This window comes from Lates calcarifer, linkage group LG1 (assembly GCF_001640805.2).
Source record: "Lates calcarifer isolate ASB-BC8 linkage group LG1, TLL_Latcal_v3, whole genome shotgun sequence".
NCBI classification, from domain to species: Eukaryota; Metazoa; Chordata; class Actinopteri; family Centropomidae; genus Lates; species Lates calcarifer.
Window position 1 is genome coordinate 15,423,713 of NC_066833.1, and position 25,610 is coordinate 15,449,322.

Consider the following 25,610-nt stretch of genomic DNA (forward strand, 5'->3'; position numbering starts at 1 on the left):
GCGCACAATCTCAAATGAGGTGTTGCCCTCACCTTGGAGACCAACCACCTGTGTGCCTGTATCAGGTGTCAGCATGTGTCTGAGTGTATGTCTGTGTGTAATGAGGTCCATCATGGGTGTGCTGCTTCTATAATCCCACTGTTACATTTATCACTGAGACATAATGCCATTATACCGTCCGTACAGTGGATCGCCCAGAGTGCAGTGCCTCTCTGTTTATGAAAGCCCAACAAGGGAAACTCAATTTCCTCAACAAAGCTGCTCTCTGACGTTATACATTGCACCCAAGGGCACAAAGGTATGTATATTGAATTATATATGGAGTGGAACAGTTTGAGAGGCCACAGGAGCTGTGGTAAAGTGTGAGAAAGTTGATTTATACTGTGTGTGTATATATGTATATATATATATATATATATATATATATATTTTTTTTTTTTTTTTTTTTTTTTTCTGTATTGTTCGTTAGGATTTGTTATTTTGACCCAAAATAAGTTTCACTGATTACAGTAAAGACAACATGATCACTAGTAGGAAATCAGTAAAAACAACAATGACAGTTTTAGTGTTCAAATGATTAGTTGATTGAGTTTACAAGCAGATAATTGACTGCAAACTTGTCCTGATATCTGATTAATGATAGGCTTCATTTATAAACCTCTCAAATATGATGCTTTGCTGCCTTTCCCTGATTTATATAATTATAAAATTTACTCTTTTATTTCATTTTAACAAGACGTTTGTGGTCTTTATCACATTTATATTTTGTATATTCTAATGATGTGTGACAGTTGTCTTTCTCTATTTATTGGTTGTATTTATTGTTGTAACAATGACTTTCATGCTGCCCTATTGGCCAGGTCTCTCTTGGAAGGAGAACTTAATTTCAGCAAGACTTTGACCTACTTAAATATATGAAAATAACTAAATATAAATATATAAGATAAAAATGAATATCTCTGTTATGGCCTGTTGTTGACCAAAACAGGTAATCTGATGTGGCCATATTGGGCTATGGGAACCTGCTGACTAATTGTCACAAGACTTGGACCATTAGGCTATTTTCATACTTTGTGAGGCTGTGCAGGGCTTCGAGCTAAATACTAATACCAGTTTTCTTACATGTGCTCACTGGCAATGTTAACATGTTGATGATTAGCAAGTAATGTCTGCAATATTCAGGTTCACCACAGTCATTAGGATCCATCTTCTGGGGACCATGAGTATAGTTATCCATTAAATTTTTAAAATATTTTAGTCTGGACTAAAGTGGTGGACGGACCAAATCCACTATTCCTACAATCACTCAGTTTATTTGGCTGAAATTTTTCAATAATGAAAATAAGAGTTAGTTGCAGTGCTATTCATTACAAACTGCTGTACAAATGGCTAAAAAAAATTAAACAACACACAGCCATGGGAAGATCCAAGTTTGGAAAATTAGATTTATAGTCAAATGCTCAGCTGTGATGTTGGCCCTGTTTGACATGGACTTCAGCCAGTCACATTAGTGTCAGGGATACCCATGTAATCCTCAAGGTCTCTTTCCACACCCCATGACCCATCCAGCTGGCCCAGACCACAGTCCAATTTTGCCAGCCTGGAAAACTTTTTCATTTTCCCACATGGGGATACAACACCCACTGCCATTCCAGCTGCAATACACATTCCTCGATGGTTTGGGGAGAGGAGGTAAATCAGGGCAAAGGTCTGTGCATGTACTGTATATGGTGACTGACTGAATGAATGGGGTGATTATGTTGAATATACTGTATGTAATGTACATGTATGTATCATCAAGTTGACGTGTCAAACTGAGGGTGGTGGTTTAGTCACAAACTACACAACATTTCAAAATGACCAAATGTTGCACCACTCTTATGCAAGATCTCTGCTCCTGAGAAAAGCGTCTGCACTGAAAACATGTCTTTGAAGAAGTGGTATAAATATGAGAGGATTTAGAGGAGGTCTAATTGTTTCCTTTGCTGCCACCCCCATATGTAGTTTCACAACAAGGCCTGATGGGAAACACATGCCGTTGCTGTGGTGACCCAAAACTATGGTCACATTTTTCCTACAGCTTTGAGCACCCTCTTTGTCGACCATAACTTTTCCTGACTGCTGTCTGCAAATCAAATTCAAATGTGCATGAGGATGAACTGTGTTAACACCCTGTTTGCCCAGCTTTCCTATTGTGAGAATACAGAGCAGACACAAATGATTGATGTGGAAAACACGGTGTGTGTCTGTGTGTGTTTTGGGAGAGGGAGATGGATTGAACTGGCAACAGAATGTGTCCACAGGAGAATAATGAGGAAACAGCTCCAGCTTGTTACAGGACATAAAAGGAGCTTATTGCCATATTTCTCAGTGACCAGGGCTAAAGTGTGATTAAGTCCCATGGGGCAACAACGTCCCAGCCACAACATGAAACACAATATCTCAGGCTTTTTCTAGTCATCTTGATCTTTGTTAAATTCATTTGTCCTCAGTTAAACTCACGCCATGTGATCAGCCTGATGATAGCAGTCTGGATACAGATGGTAACACAAGACCAGTGTCTGCTGTAAAAATACATACAAGGTCACAGAAATACTGGACTCCTGAATGACTGTACCATCAGTGGCTGTAACTAGTCTGTTTTCCTGCTGTAAGGTAGATAATGTGATGATGACAGCATCAAGGTTCATTGAATGATAATCAAGGTTAAGTTTAGATTTTAGTTGTGAAGTTGTTTTCACTTTCAAGGTAACAAAAATCAAGGCTTTTAGGATGAAGACTTATTTTTGCAAACATAACTCTACCTCTGGAAACAAGTGGAGTGTGAACTTCTCAAAATCCAAAAAAGAGCAGGACAGAGCTGCTAACATTAACCTACGGCCTGAAAGGAAAATCAACACAGAAAACAGACTAGTTACAGCCACTGATGGTACAGTCATTCAGGAGTCCAGTATTTCTGTGACCTTGTATGTATTTTTACAGCAGACACTGGTCTTGTGTTACCATCTGTATCCAGACTGCTATCATCAGGCAGATCACATGGCGTGAGTACATCAGTCTTGAATGGGCTTTTTTTTTTTTTTTTTTTTAAGAAAAACTGTTCTGTTTGGGAGAACATAGTTAATGGTAAATATTCTCTTCCATGACTTAAGTACTTTATAATTACCTCATCTTTAGTAATAGTATGGCCATTTGTGTGTGTTCCCCTATGTTTGTGTGTGTGTGTGTGTGTCGTTTAAAAAGAGATGCTCCTTTGTCTGCAACAACAATAGTCCTCTTGTTCCAAAACAGCACCCATCATCTTAAATGTGAGAGTGAGCCACTTTTATTGGCTCTTAAAGCTGGACCACAGCCGAGTGCAGGGCAGCGGGTCAAAGTCGGCTTTGACAGTAGCGGAAAAAAAAGAGAAAGGGATGGGGAAAGGAATTTCTTTTGACTGTAGAGGCAGACGACTATGTCATTGGAGAAATATGAGGTGATCTTGTGACGTTCAGTTTCTAAGTCAAGGGGAATGCACATATTTCACTACTTTCATTACTTTCGGTGATGCAGGAGGCAGCTGCTTTCAGCAAAAAAATGTTCTGATAAACCTTACGCTATCTATAATACACCAAACAGCAGACAGACAGACTATCAGATGGAGCATTTAGCACCTAAAGACCAAGATATATTTTTTCAGGAACTGGTGGAAACCAAAACAGAGCTAAAAGCAGAGTGGAAATTGTCAGGTGGTCAGAAACATGACTCCAAATGAATGATAATGTTGCTCTGTTTGCTGGATGTTTAAATAAACTGTTTGTGGTTCACATTAACAGAGATTCTATAATTGGTAATACTGATGTGATTAAAGGTTGTTGTCTGCAAGTTGCCAAAAAGAAAAAGGTTAGAAGGCAAGTAGGTATACTTATTTCACAGTGTTCACTTCTATGATCATTACAGTTGCATAAACCCTTGCTCAGCTGCTACTCTACTGTTTTAAAGTACAGTTTCAACTGTTTGAAGTTCTTTGTAACCTTCTCAACAATATATTTTTGTTATTATCGTGCTTATTGTTTCTTTGCTGCTTGATCTGTGTGTTCGGCGTGCAGACAGTTCTGAGCCTAACAGTAATAGTGAGACCAAAACAAGCCACATGAGGAATGTGTGAGGTGTGGAGATTTAACAGGCTGGTTAAGTGTTTGTGTTTCTTCTAAGCATGACTTGTAACAGCTTCACACAGTGGCTGAGATAGCAACCGACGCTACTGATGATATTTCCCTCCATCTTTTGCCTGGTACTTTGTTGTGGTGGATTAGCACACACAGCTGGTTAGTGTCTGTCTAAGCATCTCCCCAGACATGTCCCACTGCTCCACAGCTTTAACTCTCTCAAAGGACAAAGCCAGCCTGTGATCCCCGCTGAATTCCTCTCTCCAACAATCTTAGGAAAAGAAAATCCTCCCATCCAAGAGTTTTAGTGATAGCAGCAGGTTTGTAACCACCCTCCCCTCCCTTCCACTCACACACACATGCACATCATCTTCTCTCTACAGTTGGTAGTTCTTCCTTGACAAGCCCAGTCAGGGTCAAGGTCAGGGTCAGGGGAGAGCTGCTGATTGCAGGTTTGGAACAAGGGGCTTAAAACTGCCATTACACATAATGTTTTACATGTGATGCCCCTCATACAAACTGGCACGCTGATAGTGCCAACAAATCAAATCACTAACTTATCGGTCTTCCTCTACTGTCAGACAATTAGTTTCTATCGGGGAGATAAATCATGTTTGATAGAAGTTAGTGACCACAGATGCAAATGCTCTAATCAGAAGAGTTCAACCTGAAGTTCAAGAGCTAGAAAGAGTTTATTTCATGGACACAATTGTGCATTTTGTCCATTTTCCGAAGGTTTGCTGCGGCAAAAAAAGTCTGCTCTGCGTGCATTTCACTACTGTCAGATAGAAAAGTCTTCAGGGAGTAAGAAAATTATCTTGCTTTACCATGAATGTCAGGCATTTGTAAGTTTTAGGATTTGCTTTGACAAGGTTTTATACATTGAGGAGTTGTAAAATGAGGTTATGATCCTCCAAACAAGGTCAAAACCTGAAAACCATCAGTACATGGCTTCCACCCTCTGGTGAAAACACTACATTCAGCAGGGTATTTGATCTTTCCTAACCCTACAGCATTCCTCTTGGTTCTGTTATCCTGTCCCTGAGGAGAGAGGAAAGTACGTGGTGGTCATGGATACTGGATTCAGAATGTAGGTATAGACTTGTTTTTATGGAACAAGGAAATCTTTGCCATTAATAGCTACAGCCAAACACACAGACAATCTTGTTCCCACAAAAACAGAGGCCGTCTATATTAAAAAAAGATCAGTGGACTGTCATTGTGCTCAGCTTCCTGAGATGTGTGTCATTTCCTCTTCTTCATCAGCTGTGGTGGCTTTTTCCCATGGTGGAAAGGACAGCATCTCTCCATCTGCACAGTGTCTCTAACAGTGCCTGAAAACCTGCATTATCTCTCTCTTCCTAACATATCCTCTCTGTCTTTTTCTCTCTTTTTTTTAATCTCATCATGTCCACTGTATAGGATGAAAAGAGACAGTGAGCTCACGTAGAAGGACACTACTGTTTCCAAAAATCCAATCCAAAGTTTCTTTTTCTCTATAAAACCTGGCGCCGCTCCCTGTTTCTGAGAACTGAAGACGGAAAGACTCCCAGCAACAAAGGGCAGCATTGATCTCCTAAACATGTTTTCTGGTGAGGACGCAGGGTACCTTGTGTTCAGTTTCTCATGCTGCCTTGGTTTTTTTATGCTTTACAGACCATAAACCTCACTTACAGCTCTCAGGATTCTCATCCCTTTACTTGGCAACACTTGGCCCATGTTCCTCAGCTATAAAGTGCAGTCTTGTGAACTACTTCAGATGCTTTGTGCACCTAATTCATTTTCTCGTTTTAAGGTGATTGTTCTCCCTTTTTATGACCAGTCTCATGAGTCCAATCCACTAATGATGCAGAAGAACAATGACGACTTTATTGAGTATACTTTGGGGAGCTTGATATTTTTCTGCACGCCTTCAATGCACTCTCTGCCTGGGAAGTGGGTGGTAAGTATGGAGGATGTCAGCTTGCCAAATCTCTGCTCTCCCCCTAAAGCAGAAAACCCCATGAAATTAACATATTTAGTCCCCACCAAACAATCCAGTTCATTCTTCCAGTCTCTCTCACGCTCGCTCTGTCTGTCTCTCGCATCTGTTCAGACTTGTATCCATCTTCACACTTAACATCTCACTTTCTCTATCATGGTGACTATTTGAGAGAATGAATCTCGCATTCATTCACGAAGTACCTCATGTGACCCTGTTTTCACTGAAACATTATTCTTTCCCTTTTCTGCCTGTAATGCTCACATCTTGTATTTTCATTTTCAAAAAACAAAAAAACAAAAACACTTTTCATTGATTTAATTGTTTTTTTTGGCCAAGTTGTGAACACAATACTGACATATTATCACCTTTTAAAGTTACAGTGAATGTGTAAGCAAATAGTTGCTTGTACACACATCCAGTGGACACAGAGCAACATTAGCATTTATTTGAGTCATGTTTCTGGCCACCTAATGAATGAAAGTCCAATATTCAGTCTCATTTTAGCCACCAACCCCTACGGCAAACATCTGGCTGTAGCTACTAAATGCTCCACTAGGTTCACCGGGGAGCCACAAACTGTGTCTATTGACTGTTTGGTGCTAAACAGGCAGAGTACAGTTAACAGGAATGTTTTGGGCCAGAAAACAAAGACAGTGAGCTGAAAGTCAGTGAAATACTGAGGAGAATGGCTGAGTTGGTGATAATTATCTGTGGGTTCATCACTTTGGGAAACAACAAACTCCGTAGGCATTTTATTCATTATTAATATAAAAATCATTAAAAAAACACATTTATTTAAAACTGCTCCCTTACACTTCTCACAGTGGTGGACAATGATGAATCCTACCACTTCACAGAGCAGCTGAGCCAAGATGCTGACATGTCCACAGCCACCATTTACCGATTAACAACCATCACCGAATCACCACAGCTGTGTCAAGTCTCAACAAATCCAGGCAGCTGTGAAGGATCAGTTTGACCCATTCAGTGAGGAGTTCATCGCCATGACTCTCCTCAGGGGGAAAGATTTGGAAAGACAGGAGATAGACATAAAGCAAAGGAGACAGAGGGATGAACACATCTGTGATGATCCATCTTGGTTTCCATTGCATTTGCAAACAAGTACATCTGTTGGGTGATGCATATAGGGGGAAAATTTTAGTTGGATCATATTATACACTAGACTCTTAGGCTTTGGAAAATTAACAGCTTAAATATGCATGCAATACATCAGAGGCCACAACTGACAAAAACAAATTTATAATGCCTGGCTTCTCAGAAAGTCTTATCTTCCAGTGAGAAAAAGTCTAAAAGTCGAATCAGTGTGTGCGATAAATGTGTTTACAATTCATCTTCAGCAGACTGGACGTATAAAAAAAATGGAGGACCTATGACCAGAGTTTGTTTTTCCTTCTATCTTCTCTTGTTTTCATAGACAGAGCACAAATGATGCCAAGGTCTGACCGTGTAATAACTTTTTTGGCACTGTCCTTGTCACGTCATAATTGAATAATCAAAATTCCTTCCTTCACGTGCGGCTGACGCAGAGAGAGAGTGAAAGAGGAGAGGAGGAAGCAAAAGGTGGTCTGCTGACCTTGTGATCAGTCTTTTGCATCCTTCAGATGTGGCATGTGGAACTTCCTTTCTCTGTCTCTCTCTCTCTTTTCCTCCTTAAGGGGTTTCCTGTATCCACAGCCAGCATGCGGGTCAAGAGTCAGACCTACTGTAAAGTTGGTCTGGTAAATTCTTATCGCATGCCAAAGTACAGTTGCTAGACCAATCCTGTCTTCACCTCTGCATTTTTTAAGAATGTCTCCCTCAGGAGCCGTTCCTCTGGTAGGCAGGGATTTTTATGAGAGACAATTTGAGTCCTTGACTTTACCACATCACACTGCTGAACTGAGACATTTATAGTTCCTATGAGCACTTTTTAAAAGGTAAGAGAAACAAAGGAAACTGGCCAATTTTGCTGCAGAAGGTTTGTCTTCAAAATGTACGGAAGGTAGCAAAACTAAATGTTCTGTATGTATATATGTGCTGTAGATCTCTTATTGTTACTTTGGTATTTTTCCTATTGTTTTGCACAGCTGCTGTTTTACAAGATATTGTCAGTGGTTTTATTCGCAGCAGATAAACAGTGACTTTAAAATCAGATTTACTGCCTTCAGTTCTCTCTCCAAGCAGATACTTTGTGTGAACATATGCATAAATAAAGTCACCTCCCACACAGTTAGGTACAGGTACAAGAAGTACTACAAGTAAGCTTAGTGTGTAACTGAAATTTTGGAGGTATTTATGTCAGCTCATCTACAAGCATGTATAAGCTTACATTACCCAGGAACCACTTTTCTATCTCCCTATTTAAAGCATGTTTCATCTTTGAAAAGAAAGACTTTGCAGAACAAATAAAACCCTACTTATTTTCACTCCTAAAACTATGTGGAACCCCAGTCCAACTATCTGATGATCTGTGCAGCACATGTCTGAAGCCAAAATCAGTTTTAGTCATGCAGAACCCCAGTCACTCACTCTAAGCTTGTTATCTCAGCATGTTTAGTCTATGTCTGTCTCTCTGATTTAAGAACCCTGGCATAGGATCCCTCTCTCGTTTTTCTGTCTTTCATTCCTCTGCCTAATTGGTCTCCCACACTCCAGACACTCCCTCCACTCAGACCTCCTCTTTTACAGTGCTTGATGTTTTGAACTTCATCACTTTAACTGTAACAAAGTGTGATGCATACTTCAAACTAATGAGTTTCAACAGCACAGTCTTCCATTGCGGCTGGATGCCTATGTCAGACTCACATGTTCACATCATTCCACAAAAGAGCTTTAGGCCATGATAAGACATGACGCTGCTGAGCTGCGTCTGTAACAGAGACAACTAAGCTCATGGGACAAGGATCATTACATCATTCTGATTGTTATTCAGCTACAGCTATTTAGCATCAGCTACAGCTAACATGGAGTGACAAGTGGTATAAATAAAAGCAGCATGGGTGCTCTCCTTGGGTTTAAAGGATAAGCCTAGCAGAAAAACTTCGGCAGCCGGGTTATGGAAATCAGAATTTGCAGGGGCATTTCGAAGGCATCATGTGTGATCATGGCCTTATTTGGTACTCCAGACTGAAAACCAAGAGCAAGAGCTGGTTAACACAGAGCTTAAGAAAGAGAGGGGGAAAGAAATAGAGATGGGTGTTTACAGAGCTATTTGGAACAGAAGTTACAGTTTTGGACTTACCCTGGCACCCTTCTCTGGGAAACATTTACATTCTCCGCTACAGTCTCTTCCTCCACAGGGGCCACTGTGCTTCTTCCCACCCTGTCAGACACAAAAGAGACAACACAGAGGTCAGAGATGGGCTTTTAGAGGTCAGGGTATAGAGGTCAAATATACAGAAAACTAACAATTTGCTGAACACTTAATGTGCATAAATACTGGAGAGGTATGTGTACATTTGGTAGCTTGCCTTCTTTTTTGTGCCTTACATGGGGCACAGTGTGGGGTAAATTGTAGAGTACTGTAGGTGTGACCGCCTGTGTTTGTTTACACAGTGGATTGTGAATACACTTGTTGTTTATGCCTGCGGCTCTGTTGCATGAGTGCAGATGACTGTTGCAGCGCTGTCTACACTGTTGAGTACATGGGGCTAGTGTGCAGAAAGGATGCTTTGGATGCGGCTGCAATGACTCATGACGGTCGTCCAGCCATTTGACCATGAAAGTCCCATTCATCAGAGAGGCTGGGCCCTGCCTCTGACAGGGACAATTTGTCTTTGGATGTCTGCATACCAACAAAAACCACCCACCATCATAGTCTGATTTGTGCTAGACATCACACAAGTACACACACACATGCCCATGGAGGTCAGCGTGGACATAACATGATCAAAGCAAGCAGTCACACAAAGGAGATTTCCCAACCCACAGGTCAGAGGTGTCAAGGCCCTAAGCTATCTGAGAGAGCTGGAGTCGTTAATTAAGACAAAATGGAGTCATGTAGAACTTCTGTGCGGTTTATCAAATGAATATCACATCTAAAATCCAAGCTGAACCTACTCCCTTTGGATCCTTTGCCACATTTGACCACATTTCTTACTCATCAGGAGCAGAAGGAAAATTTGAAACATTTATAAAAAACAGTAGATGCATAACACATAATGTTTTAAGAGCCTTCACCTTCAATACTGCAAAACAGACATCAACATCAATGTCATTTCTGGAATTAATGTATCGCTGATCTAATGTTCTTTTACAAGATCTGCAGATTAATCAGTGAGTGTTTCAATTCAGTAAAACTGAATAGAGATGTGCAGAGAGGCTCCAGGCTCCATGTAGCTGTGCGTGTGACATCCCTGCCCTGTGTTGGCCTACGTCCTCCACCTACACAGCCATACCATAGCTTGCTTAGGCAGCAAATTCCTCAACACCCTCCCCTCTCCCTTGTTAAAAAAAAAAAATCAAAATGACCACTTTATGCCTACAGTGGCAACAGTGTGGCTGATAAAGAATCAGAATAATTCTCCCTCCTCATTTTGACAGCAGATCGCAGCAGTCCCACTGACAAAGGCCACATTGAGACCATCCTCACACACAAAGACTGTCTTTTAACCATACAGACGTCGTCCTTTAATGATCCCCTATCTCCACCACAAAAAAGACCCTCTTCCCTGCCCTTATGGAATGCACAAGCCTGCATTTCTTTGTTAACTATCAGTGGATCTGAGGGGTGCCTTTCAAACTGCTGTTTGATATAGCTACAACATGCTGTGATGGGTTTTATGGTGGCAGACTCACTCTGTCCACAAACAACATTCTTTACTTATGCCCATAATTTTGAAAGGGGTTTTTCCAAAGTGAGGATCCTCTCTGTGCACACTTTGGCAACACTTCAGTTTCTGGAGACTGAGACAAAAAAAGGAAGGTCACATCATCCCAATAAGGGTGTAACAGAGTAACAGCAAGACCTTTCTCCACATTGAGGTGGAAATCCAAAACTCAGACAATAGACTGCGTCATCTCCGGACAGACACACAAGGGAATGGCTCCCATAAAGGCAATTACACATCACGGAGCAATGCACCATCAATTCAGCTTCACAGTTTACAGGTTCAAAATAGCTTATGGCTGTTTCAGCAGAGGACAATAGGATTGTGCTGCAGCATCCTGTTTTCTCCACCCGCCCAACACAATAACCCACTCTTTTCCATAGCTGCGGTACACCTTGGAAACTAATTAGATGATAATGTGTGGGTGCACATTCAACAAACAGCATAGATCATCATGAAAAAAACAGTCAAATGTTAATGAACTTGCTGTCTGATAAACCAACCATTTGCTATTTCCTTCTTTCTTTCACACTTCACAGTTTGGTTCAATTGGCCCAGACCAAGGTAAATACACTTTTGCTTTTTACCTTAATTCATTTTCTCTGATGGGAGAGACAAATGAATCCAGACCACCTAGCACCACCACATAGGGTCCTACAAATGATTACCATAAATCTGAAGCTATATGAAGCTATAAGGAAAGAGGCCTGGCTCCCACACAGGATCTGATTTGCTGTGATTGTTCATCTGTGGCCTCTTGTTTACAATGTGAGTCTTTAGTGGAGATCATCTTTTATGTCCTCTGAACTACCTTCAGCGGCCTGGGGGATCTTCTCAAGTACTCTGCTCTATTTCAAAATTTGAGATCATGTGCACAGATGTAAACATGCCTTTTACACGACTCATATATACATTAAACTGTGCAGTTGTGTGCATCACTCAGACCACACACACGTAACAGAGGAGAAATAAAACATTTTCTATAGAGATGTAGTAGAAAAATAGGCTAAGCCTGTTCAAGCAACAATGTGCTGTTTTCCTAATAGAGCCAACATGGTGTCTTCTGAACCAAAATAAAATCTATTCCTCTCTTTCCAAGTTGGTTTTAAAGTGTGTCTGGAGTGTGTCTGTCATTACAGAGTTGCAAGGGGAGAATAAGTGTTAATGTGAAATACAGTTAAGAGGGGCTTCATTAAGAGGAGGTCTACCACACAACATGTAGGAAAAATACACTTGTTTACTCTGTTAGACTTCAGATAGTTCAGTACAGTAGCCTTAGCCATGTGTGTATCTATAGGAGTACCTATATGCAGGCCATTTCACATTTTTGTATTTTACATCTATCATTACCTGCCAGCGCTTCACTGAATAACTCATTGAACTGTGACAAAGTGCTGTGTGAAGATAACCTACACCGTGAGTTCTTAGGAGTGTACACGTTCTTCAAGCTACAGTGGTCAGATTAATGCCTCTCTTAATGAGAAATGTTGTTTTTGTTGCCTCCCTGCTCTTAATGGCCGCACCGGTGCCTCACTCTGAATCTGCACTGCCTCCTTCAGTACATTGTACAGTAAATGAAATAAAACCAGCTGGGTAAACAACACTCTTTCTCATGCTCCTCCTGCTGATACACACACACACACACACACACACACATACATTATAGTTATTAATGTGATTAGAGAGAAATATGGAGGATTTCTTTGGCTTTGTGGATAGAGAAAACACGTGGTGCAGTGAGCTCTGGTTATTAATGACATTCTTTTTATCAATAAAAATAGATACAGATGCTTTCATACGCCATTGATAATAATAATAATAATAATGCACATTTAGGTGTCTGTTACAAGACAGTAATGGACAGCTAGTCCATTATTCCATTATTGCCTACTGTACTGTATGTCAGGACAGTTTGGAGTATACTGTCATACCAAGACCAAGAAAGGGGCTGCAGCAACTACTAAAGTACTATAACATCAAACTATTTTGTGGTGTAACCTCCAGGTAATGATGATCCTTGACCTCATAAGCATCTCAGTTTCTGATTGGCTGACAGTTGTAAGTCATAATATTCATTTCCGAATATTATAGTGACTATAATATATAGTCACTATAATATTCGGAAATGAATATTTTCCATAACCATAAGTCAGATATCTTTCATAACATCACACACAGATCTAAACCAAGATTTTTTTCTTCTTGGCGTAAGTTGCTTTGAATAGGTTAATTAATAATGACAATAAATACTGAGTGTTTCCTTTTGTCTTAGGGGTTGTCCCATATGGAAGCATCTCATCTGCTGCAATCAAGTTAGTCATTTATTTTTTGCTCAATAGCATAATTGTTTATTCATCAGATGTATTGATATGAAACTGAGAAAATTAGCAAAGTCTCCATTTAATATGTTGGAACAAGCAAATGTTTGTCATTTTGCCTTGATAAATGAGAAATGATAAATTGGTTGACCACTAATCACTGCTCTCCGGTCTTTTACAATGTACCACCATCGTACAGCATATTCAGACATGATGAGGGTTGGTTTGTGTGGATTGTCTGTGGTCAGCTTGACTCACCATGCTCCGTATGAACTGTATACAGTAGGCTTACCACAGACATAACCACTTCCTAACAGTCCCTGCCAATATCAAAAGCAGCAAAAATCAACACAGCATCTCCACCATGAGAACAGGCTGATGACGAGACAAAAACACAAGACAAATGCAGACAAAACAAACTGAAGGCAAATTATAAATACAGATGCAGAGGAATAATTTCTAAATTTGGAAATGAGTTACAACTAAGAAGGCAACTCAGAGCTTGGGCCTCTAGCTTGTCTGCCACACTCGAGAGGCCAAACACCAAAGGATCATGGGAGGGATTTATGAGATTAAGAGCAATCAGGGACCCATGTAATGATGATTACAATAATTAGACAAGACTGACATATAATCCCTATGTTCAAAATTACAGAAGCCACTAAATACATTGTGAAGTGTCTCTCCTATGAAATCAAACAGCAAACAAGGCTTAAAATACACACAAACACACACACACACAGAAGCAGAAGGAGCCAGATGTGAGTCCATGGTGTCGACACACAGCTGTACATTCCACATCTCCCCTGGTAAGTTACTCACCAAAACATCCTATCATCCCAAAAGATTATTAACAAATGAAAAGCACATAAAAAACACGTCACAGGGATAATATTTCTCATTTGCTGTTGTTTGAACATCCAAGCATTCACAGATCAACCTTGATGTCACAGACAGATCCTTGGAAAATCAACCACTCTGAACCTCTGGTGATAGAAATGACAAACTGCCTCTTTGAGCTGGTCTCTCAGTTTTCACACATGAAACGACACAGTGCAACGTAAGCAGTGTTTGTGTGAGACCCCTCCTGCGTTTGAGGTATCAAATGAACAGAGATCACAGACTATTGCAGGTCAGGATGAGTGTTTGATGTGAGATTGGTGGTGACACAGTTGGTCTGAGGAGCACAACACAGACGACACAGAGGAGAGTTAGAATTAGAGTCAACAGTAACTAAATCCCACTACAAGGAAAACCTGTAACCATAAGTGGTTGATCTGTGGGTTGTTTGTCAGGGGCCGTTGCTCATCCTTAATGAAGGATCTGACCTGCAACCTTTCCACTTTGACCTTGACCCAGAGGAATGTCTGATCCTGATATTTATCTGAGGATGACCAATACCCTTGTTACTAGCCCTCAGAGGGCTGTTACCTTTGCCACCAAATTTAAAAAGACACAAGCAAACATAAAGACACCATTAACCCTTGGACTCAAGAGGAGCAAGGAAGGGAAAACCAATGCCACCATAATCCTGCCAGGAGAATTTGTGGTGTTTAGACAAAAGGAACTCTGATTAAATCAAGCATCCCAGGTTAATTTGAGTATTACTATCGTGACAGTTCCTTGACAAAACTCTTACGTTAATGTAAGACAAAGCAAGTGGACTGCCTTTGCAAAGAAATGGAACTGGTATGTTCATGTGTTCAAACTTTGAGGTTTTGTGTAGTCTCAGGTATGGATCAAAAACTAAGCTTCTTATTCTGTTAGATCTGTCAGTGTGCTATGAGTCAGAGCCGCTGTGTATGACGGTGATGTTTCTTTCAGAAAGCAACCATCTTACTCATGCACAACTTCACACTTTATCTTGCAAATCTTGTCATGGAAATGCACCATACTGGCAACTTAACCATGCCCCAGACAGGTGATTCAGAGGTAGGTTATTTCCTCATAAAATTAGAACTTAGGTAACAGCTATTAGAGCCAACTATATCACTCACTGCTTCTTCTTCTCCATCTTTTGCTACTGCATTGCTATGTTTCTGTTCTCATCAGTAGAAAAGTGTAGTGTAGTGCTCTGAGAAATCATACCACCTGTGGTCATATACCCCACAGGGTACATTTATGTAATTTGAACAAACTGAGGATGTGATGTGTATTGTTTCTTGAATCATAACAACTTTACATTGTGAGCTCAGAATTTAATATGAGAAATATGTGTAATAAGCTAATTTTATTTTTATGCTTTTTCTGTGTGTTTGTGTATGTTTTCACCATTTTCATTTTGATAGTGTCTATCTGTGTGTACCCATTTATACACTGCATATGAGACCATCTATCAGTCTTATGATGTGCCAAGGTTACAGCTGCCCTTCTTCACACTAATGATGTGGACGTCAAAGAAAAAGTGCAAGTTCGTTGAATTTGAAACACCTGGCCGTTTTCAACAAGAAGCTGTGAGAGCGGTAACTGTACATGTAACACACACATATGTGACGGAAACATGCTGCGTGATGCATATCTGCACTCTGTGTCAATGTCAGGTCAAGAGCGATTCTGCACTGGCTGTGTTACACTCCCTTTGCCAGCTGAGAACCATCTCTGGAAAGGATTCACTATGTGCAAGGAAGCACAGAAGTGTTAATATCTCAACAATTGTTTGATGGATTGTCATGAAATTTGGTACAGACATTTATGTTATCCTCAGGACAAACTGTAATTACTTTGGACCCCTCAACATTTCATTATCAGGCCAAATTTTCAATTTGTCCAATATGTTGGTTCATTACTAAATACATGTAAAACTAATGCCATTCTCAGTTAGCTTCAGCTTTAGGGCCACTTTATGAACTTTTAATTTTAGAATGCCAAGATGCAAAACTAAGATGATGAACATGGTAAACATTGCACCCAAAAATCAACATGTTAGTGCTGTGTTAGCATGCTGATGTTAGCATTTATCTCAGAGAACAGTTGCACATGTGGGAAGATATGAACATAAAATTGCGAATGTCTGTGTGAGTGAGTGAACACAGGGACTGAAAAGAGTTGAAAGCAGGGTTGGTGACCATGTCATGCTGGTGATTGCTGCTGTGTGACTCACATGTGGGCTGTAGAAAATGTTTTCTTCACAATATACATCTGGAAGTCTGCCGTAGCAAAGCATCACTGATATTTAATTCATCCAGAAAACTGTGATGGATAAAGTAGAGCACATGAGAATCCTTGATCTCCACTGTAACCGTTTCAAAAATCCACTTATTTATTAATTTATTCCATATACATTATACTGGTACTGCATACTACTAAATACCAGCTTTTAAAAAATGTCAAAGTCGCTTAAAAAGTAGGGCAGCATGTCAAGAGGGAGAGGTTTTATTTTCTGTGCAGCTTTGCCTTCCGGCAATAGTACGGCATAGAATTGAATCAAATAATCAGATTTTAACTGTTAAACAAAGAAACTCACAGAACAGTCAGGCGCACACACACACATGCATATACATACAGAAGCCAGGAGAGAAAAACATCAAACATAGCCACAGCACTGGTGTAGTTTTTATTGAGGCATGTCCTGATGAAACACCAGATATCCCAAAGGCCTCCATTAAGGTTGATAAGGGAAATTCTCATGCCGGCTATAATGGACTTGACAGATTTCATGTGTGATAAACAGTACAGCTTGTCTGCACCATTACTTCTTCACAGCTTATTCTGCTTCCTGTCACACCACCACCAACTTCCTGTTGGAGAGTTTAAATGCTGTTATGCTTTCATAAAACACCCCAAGACAAGAAAAACAGGCAGAGAGCAGGTGACAAAAGAGCTGCAAAGCTGAGCCACAGATTTGTTGACAAATACTGAGTCCTGTAATCATTCTCATTGTGTTGAGAAATCTACTAGTGGGATGACATTATTTCACTTTCTTAATACAGGGGTTGATTTTGCTGTTGTGGTTTATTTCATTCATATTTTGCAATTTTGCTTTTACTGCACAGTTACTTCTAACCTGAACAAATGAGGTATTCCTGGACTAAAATGAGCAAAACAAATTACTTTAGGCTCATCCAGCTTTTAAGAAACATTTATAAAATCTGCTCTGTCACATACTTCATTGATATTACTTAAGTTCTTTTATTGTGATTTGTCACATCAGCCTATTTCTTTTTTCATTCAGAGACTGCTCCTCATAGCATTTTATATTTTTGATTGAATTAAATTTACACAACAAACAGCATTATTTTTTTATGACACACCAGCTTGTACTAAAAACATGTTATAGCCTGGAATGTAAAATAAAGCAGGGGGAGTATTGAAAGGGAAATGCAGGGACACGGGGACAGGATCAGTCTGCAAAGAGCAGGAGATGACTTTGAAGGAGAACATGAACTAGAGCAGAGGGATCTGGAAGGAGCAGGGCAGAGCACTGTGACTCCCACTGTGCTCCTCTGGTTTAGCTCCAGTGTAAACAGAGCTCTGGTTTCTGCCCCGGGCCTGACACAGCTGGACCTTCCTTCTCCTTTAACTGGCCTCAGGTCACACAGAGACTCAACTCCATTTCCCAGTGGACCACACTACTAATCAGGGCTTCCTGCTACAGAATGAACTAAATGGAGCTGTTCTGGTCCGTGGTGCCAAAAGACCAACCTGTCAGACCTTGTTATGTTGATAGCTTCTGCTCACCCCTCTAATCAGATGATCAATGACATCCAGATGCAGGGATCCATATTTATTTCTATGCATGAGTAGACAGTGTCTTTACAAGGTATCAAAACACAAATCATCCAAATTGAGGGCTGACAGGGATCAAGGATGAGATAAGTCAGGTTAAATTTAGTTACTTGGGTAGAATTCCTCAAACTAAATGATAAGGATGGTAGGATTAGTGTGGATTGAGTCCAGAGACAGAGAGGGTGGTAATGGTAAAGATAGTGATGGATGATAATAGATGATGTTAAGAAGGTATAATGTTCATCATATTCATCATCTTAGTTTAGTGTGTTAGCATGCTAACATTTTCTAATTAGCACTCAACGTAAGTATAGCTCAGGCTGATGAGAATGCCATTAGTTCTGTAGGTATCTGGTCAAGAACCACAGTATTCTGACACATCAGGATAAGTCAGGTCCAAAGTGGCGACAGGCCGACAAGCAGACATTGCCATCCATGGAGCCACGCCACTAACATGGCTAAAAGAGAAAAAAGTCAGACTGAGGATGAGAAAGAGAGAGAGAAGGCAAATTTGGACACGGTCATGTTATCACAGAGTGCACATTTAACTTTGTTAACATTCTTCCCATAACAAGAAATAATTCAGTCTAATCAATTAGACCACAGCTGGGATGGAAATGAATGGTCTATGTAGGTCTACAGTCCAGAAAAAATCTAACAGCAGTGAGAACAGTGAATGGCCACGTCCCTACTTGATGACATATCATAGTTTTGATATTATGGAGGGCCTCCATACCACCTGTAGGATTTGACTAGTCCCAGTCTGTAACTGCCCCCATAAATCAAACAACTCCAGAAATTCAATCACTAAGCGGGCACCTGTTGAAGAGTGCATAAGAAAGCCTTAAGTAATTTTGTGAGAAAACAGTACGTATGGTCTTTGTGTAAACACAGCTGGAACAATCCTTCCATCTGAGCTCACTGAGAAGACTTCTACTGAGGAGAGACAGACGAGCAGAGATGCACGTGTAGGAGGTCGACACGAGGGGGGATAAATGGAGAGAGAGCTGAAATGTGAAGGAGACAAGCTGAGAGAGGAAGAGTAAAAGAGAGGGAGGACAGACTGTCTGCCAAGTGTCCCTTTTTGAGATAGATGGAGAGAGAGCAAGGGGACAGAAGACAGGGGAGATAGAGACCAGGACCAGAATGAGGCTATAAAAGGAAGTCAGAGACTGAGCTGTAGTGAGAGACTGAGGCCTGGGAGGACCGGGAGGACTGAGGCTTTGGAATTCTTTCAGCACAGCCTGATGGGACCCCTGTGTCCCTACATTAATCACTGTGAGATGGAGTAAGGGCAAAGGACAGGGGTGGATATATATATATATATATATATATATATATATATATATATATATATATATATAGGGATTTTCCAGAGACAATGTCCACAATGAATTTACTTCCGAACTTCCAAGTCAAATAAACATCAGTTAAAACTGCTGGAGTTTACAAATGGAAGTTACATTTACACAAACCAGAGAGGTGATAGAGAAGCTCTTTGTTCATTACTAATTATCAAATGTCAAGTCTGGTCAGTTTTGTTATATGGTCCCGAATCAGAGTCTGCACACTTGCTGTAGTGTGTGTTGTACCAGGGCAGTGGTACATGTGTGGTGTATGACCACAGGCTGTCACACATCACTGGGAATGAAAATGAAGCAAGAACAGTGATTATCCATGGAATCAAACCACATGGTATTCCCACCTCTCTGTTGCCCTGGATATTGAACATATTTTACATATTTTCACATTATTATAACATCTAAATTGTGAAAAAAAAAATCATTAAAACATTTTTATGTCAACAAAACGACTGATGGGAAAGGATCTGAGTAAGCTGGCTGTTTGTGACCTACAGTACACTGAATGCGGGCACCTGTGGAATCACTGTTGTGCTCTTAAGTCTCTGAATCAACTGTAATGCTGCAGTAATGTGACGGAAGGCAGAACATTAATGTAAAGAACATGGATTCATGTTCAGAAATGGGATCACGCTACAGAGACCACACAGCGCCAAGGTGACGTCAAATGTCCATTGGCGGGCGCCCATGAATACTTTACAGATAAATATAGATAGGTAATACATACACTTTAGTGTGTTTATGTCTGCGTATCCCACAGATTGTATATATAAGAGAAATGACCAGAATATATTTCATATGTCATCTGAAATAATGAATAATCTTCATGCTACAGAAAAATTACTAAAATAAAAAAACTGCCATCACGTCCTTGCACACATACATTCTCTTCTCTTTTTCATGTTGCTGAACAGGATCTGGTTTACACAATGAATACATCTCAGTAAACACTCTGTCTGGAGCAGTCAAACTATGTGGGGTCCAGTAAGGCTGTAAAGCAACTCTTGACACATTTAACTCCACCCCGTTTCCTTTTCCTGTTTAGAGAGCTTCTCTGGATAATCTATTTTCTCTTCGCACAATTCTGTGCTCAGGATGTTTCCCATAAAATTGTACGGCACTAAGCCCAGAGATAAACACAGCCCACACATTCTGCACGTGCGAGAAGAAGAAAATTAGGCACACACTTATACATCCTGCTAATGATAGAGAGTAAATTGGCTGACTAATTCAAGCATCTTTCAATACCCAACAAGAAACTCCAAACAAGTCTGGTGCAGATTTACTGACCTTTTAATCCTCTATCACAATACTTTGCTTTCAGCGGTGCTCATACTGTAATTGTACAAACATGCTTGTTTGCAATGGTGGCAAACAGCCAAGCTCACCAGGCCTTTCCTTACTGTTACAATGCTGGACCACAGAGACTAATCAAATAATCACCACCACAAAGTCACCTTTCACAAATTAAGGAAACTACATTTAAACAAACAAAAGTCACACATAATATAAATCCATTCACATGTAAGCACACATGCACACGGTCAACCATCTACACAGATGTAATGCAGCACAAATGCAGAAAGGTCAGAGGGGTTTATTCCAGAGGTGATGGCAACACCTCAGTGGAAATTGCATGCCACCTCTGCTTCAATGTCTTCCTCGCTACGCAATGCACACACATCAGTGATAGGGAAGCTCCACATACGGGCCTCTCATCCGAGGCTGTGGTTTCCTGCAGCACTGCACAATGGGCTCTTCCCCCAATTGTTACAGCCAAGCATTCTCCATATCACAGCCACTATTTTGGCAGGGGATGTGCTTGCCCTTTTTCCTCCCTTATCACGGGCAGACATCTTCCCCTCGCCCCGGACACATGCCTTCCTCTCCCATAAAACAATCACATTCAAGAGGTCAGTCACGTGTCTGCTTTCCATGTGGTGACCCCCAACATGCACATCACTCATTCACATCTAAAAAACAGGCTTGTGGTTTTATACCGCATGGATTTTTAACTAATGTAAACTGCATTTCCATAACTTGCATCTTTTTCCTATTCTCTTATGGATATTCAAAACAAACTCAGTTTGATTTAGTTTGACCATGTGGAATACAGTGCCAAAAAGGCACATGCAGAAACAACATTTATCACAATCATCCACTTAGCCGAAAAGAGGGTAACTGCTAAAGCAGACATTGCTGCTGGGCTTCCAGGTAGTGTAGGAGTCTGCAAAATTCCCACAACTCACACATCCGCTGCCAGAACGATCCCCTCATTCCATCGTGCTCAAACACATCTTGAAATATATTCTCAAACACATGAGAATCAAACCTCTCAAAGGGTCCTATACGAAACATCCTGTTAACATTACTGCCTCAAGAGCCTTCCTTCCTCCGTCACTGGACACTGATAAATGGTATTTGTGTGCATGGTTTATGCGGTTGTGCGAAGAGGGGGTGTGCATGCATTTCTGCACAGAATCATATTTTTGCTCTCATGAGCCAAAGGGGTTGAATTTTCCCAACAAAGTATGGCATCTCAGTGTAGAATTCAGAGCAGGAAATACAGAAAATAGGATACTGTTGTACCACAAAAACTGTCCCCAAGGCCCTGTAATGTGGCACATTAGAGTCAAAGTAGGCTTGGCAGCAAAACTGACCTCAAGGGTTTGGTATGCAAACAAACCTGTTTAATGGTGTTGCACTGGGTTGGTTAATAGAGGGCAAATTGCTGCATGAAGTGGCCCTTTGAGCTGAAACCATTAGTAGATTAACTAATTAGTCAATTGACAGAAAAACTACAGCTATTTTGATCAGTAATCATGTTAGCAATTTTCAAGCATAAGTCCCAAAGATGGGTTGGGTCCAGTTTTCAACGTGATAATTAACACAATATCTTTGAGATCTGGACTGTTGGTTGGATAATGATGGGAACTTTTACTATTTTATGACACTTCACAGACAACGGGAATAATTGATTAATTGAAAAAATAACCAGTAGACTAATTGATACTTGAAGCCTGGTGGGAGTGCATGTCAAATTGTTAGTGGTTACAAAAACTGTTAAAGGCAGCCCCCTTCCACCCCCCACCAAATCACAACAGCAGAAGATGTGGAGGATATACCAGTTCTGAAGGCGGAGAGAAAATCCTGCCACAGTAGAGAGGGGAGAGACTCAGTGGAGAGTTCAAATGGGGATAACAGCAGTGTATTGTTTTCAAGGCATTTATCATGTTGCACTCAACTGTCCACGTAGTGTTTTGTGAAGATTTTACAAAAGAGGGTTTCACAGACAAGTTTGAACTTTTTAATCTCCACGCACCTAAAAATCACTGTATGAAGTGGGTGTGAATGTCAGATTGGTGTGGAGGGTTGTTTAAAAATCCTACAAGCACTTTAACTGAAGCATATGAAGGGCTTGAAGGCACTAGCATACTTCTTCAGAACATGTTCAATGATCAAACAGCTTTAGAAACCCCTCTCTCACATGATATTATGGGGGATGTGTTTGACCATTTCGAACAATCCGACATTCATGCCAACTTCAGGCTATGTGAGGCCGGCTGTGCGAAGGTGAGAAATAAGAAAGGTTTGAATTATAGGGTTCAACACCGTGAATGCTTTCCAGGAAAATGCGTGCCATTACACCCGTATTGAAAGGATTATCATGCCCCCCTCTTCTATGAAGGCAGAGTTCCACTTGTTTACAAAGGCAGTGGAACATGAAAATAACTAAATCAAATCTCACAGGGCAAAATATCTTGAGAATGATTTTTTCAATGGGCAGGGGAATTCCAAATGTAAAGCATCACGTGGAGTCAGATGGTGGGAAAGAGTTGTACAACACAGATGCGGGGGTCTGGTTCAAAGAACTGAATCAGTCCCAAGGGTCAGATTTGGATTTGATATTAAACAGAAACATATTTTCTTTGACAAAGTTGAGATTGAGAAATTCTGTGTCAGATGGGAAACATCATAAAGGGGCGTGTGATTGGTTACTACTTCCTGCACATTTTTTACATGTCACATCAACTCTCCGACCGCCACATTACCTTCAGCTCACAACTACTGAAACTGACTGCTCATTATTCTTTTAACAACTTCTTAATATGCACAGATGCAGATATTTTTTCCAAAAAGTCAGATGCTGGTTGTACGTCACAGCAAGAAACTGAAGCTATTTTGTTTCTATTCATTGTTTTTAATTAATGTGAGCTGTTTCTTCTTTTAACAGTGAACTTGCCTGCACAGAGCACATGGACGGTGCCAAACTAAAATTAGCCTCCTCTCTCCCAATATCACCACCTTGGAGCAAAGCTTCACAATACACAGAGGAGCTGAGCTGTGTCACACGCTTTTAATCAAGCCCTGACCAAATCTGATAAAAGCAAGAGACAACGGGGCCTTTTCATCACACCCGAGAAAATAACTTTTCATCTAAGAGCCTTCAGTATGATATTAGATGTCTGATAGAACAAGCACAAGCTTGAACAAACAGAAAAAGCAAAACATGCTCATGTGCTGCAAGCTCACAATCATGCAGTGCACACATGGATTCAGTATCGTGTGCATTTTTGTCTCCTTTCACCTAGCTCAGAAATGTGAGCTTGATGAAAGGAAAAATAAAGTAGGCCATATAAACTCAGCAGGTCAGGAGAGAAAGGAGAAGTATTACATCTATTTGTAGTTTGGCACAATCAAACATAATAATCTAATGTAACATCTGTATTCTCTCTTTTGCTTAAACGTTTATGACAACTTGTGAGAGTGAGGTAAGACCCATTGGAGGCTGTTTACACATGTAGGTGTGTGAGAAAAACAACAAATGAACAGGAGGGTATTTTCCAAGGCGGGAGCGGTGACGTGTAATGTCAGCAAACATACGGAACTGCTCCACTGATAATGAACATGTATTTTGTCTGATAACAGGATACGCACCATGGGTCTATTCACCCAAAGTCTCCTCCATACCGAGTGCTTTTCCATTCACCTGTTAATATGTACAGTTTCAGTTTGTGCATGAACTTTGTATACAAAAACTTGTTGTGTTTCTCCTGTAAATACGTGTTTCCCTGTTAAAAGTGCATGATGTACAGATATTTATTTTCAAAATCTCTCCTGGCAATGAGAAAGCCATCTTTTAAATTAATTTATGCACAACGTGAACATTAGTTACTCACAGGTAATCCATCGGAATTAACACCTATTCTCTTATTATCTCAAGTGTCATTATCATTGTGTGATAATGGAGATTTAAGGCAGACTGAAAAGTTTCCACTGTATCTGATGATGTTACTTTGGTCCTTTAACTAATGGGATCTTTTAGACTGACACACACAAACATGTGCATGGAATGTATTGGTGCATGTTTTTCTAATTAAGCAGAGTAGTGGGTTAAAGTCACTTAAGCACAGAATGACAAATGCATACTCATAAAGCTCAACAACATATCATCATGCTGACAAAGGTCATGACCTCACTCCTCAGTCCCTATCAGGTCAATGGGTCAAGCGAAGCACAACACAGTGTAACCCTGCACCGTATCCCATTTCTGTTTATTCATTTTATGAAAATGAAACACTGGGAATGTACTTCTTTCAGTAACATTGCAACATGAGTCATTTCACAAGAGACTGTTTTGAGCTTTGCTGCTATTTACCATCACTGAAAGCCAAGAGCCCACCTACTGGAGAAACTCCCCAAACCAGACACTCCCACGATCAACACACACTGAGGTCTGCGTGTCTCCTGAGCAGCTCCAGGAAAGACAAACCAAACCCAGAGACGCAATCAGCTTCAGTTTCATATGTTAATTGTTAACAGGCGCAAGTTTCAAAGCTTATAAACAAAAAATAATCAACACCACGTGGGAGAGAAAACTTACCGCGTGCACTCCAGAGGCGAGGATGGCAACGGAGAGGCACAGAAGCAACAGCCTGCAGTCAATGAAACATGACAGCGTTAATAGCGCAGATCAGTTAATCGTGTGGCCATGATCTCTGCAGTGAGCTGAGCTCATATTGTGTTGAACCTACCTCAGATTCTTCAGTCCTCTGTTGTGTTGCCCTTGCATGGTCCCACTCGTGCTGACCGCAAACTTTTGTCCCACGCCGCTCTTTCACTTGCAGAGACAGCTTCTACAGCATGACTGCCCGACCTGAGGCACATCAATCCCCCCCCACTGTTACTAAGTCACTTGTTAATCATGAGTATATACACCTGATCAGCAGAATAAGTGTCTAAAT

At 40.6% G+C, this 25,610-nt stretch overlaps 1 protein-coding gene across 5 annotated transcripts in view; it reads right to left on the bottom strand.

The window, feature by feature from the left end:
* Positions 1-25,610, bottom strand: part of col4a2 (collagen, type IV, alpha 2) — a 53,130-nt gene that overhangs the window by 27,169 nt on the left and 351 nt on the right. For all 5 annotated transcript variants that reach the window (XM_051070751.1, XM_051070747.1, XM_018700340.2 and 2 more), the window contains 3 exons: positions 25,401-25,522; positions 25,250-25,301; positions 9,374-9,454 (listed from right to left, as the gene is read on the bottom strand). In XM_051070751.1, the coding sequence (XP_050926708.1) occupies positions 9,374-9,454; positions 25,250-25,301; positions 25,401-25,438 (171 nt within the window). In that variant the 5' untranslated portion in view covers positions 25,439-25,522. The remainder of the gene's footprint in view (positions 1-9,373; positions 9,455-25,249; positions 25,302-25,400; positions 25,523-25,610) is intronic.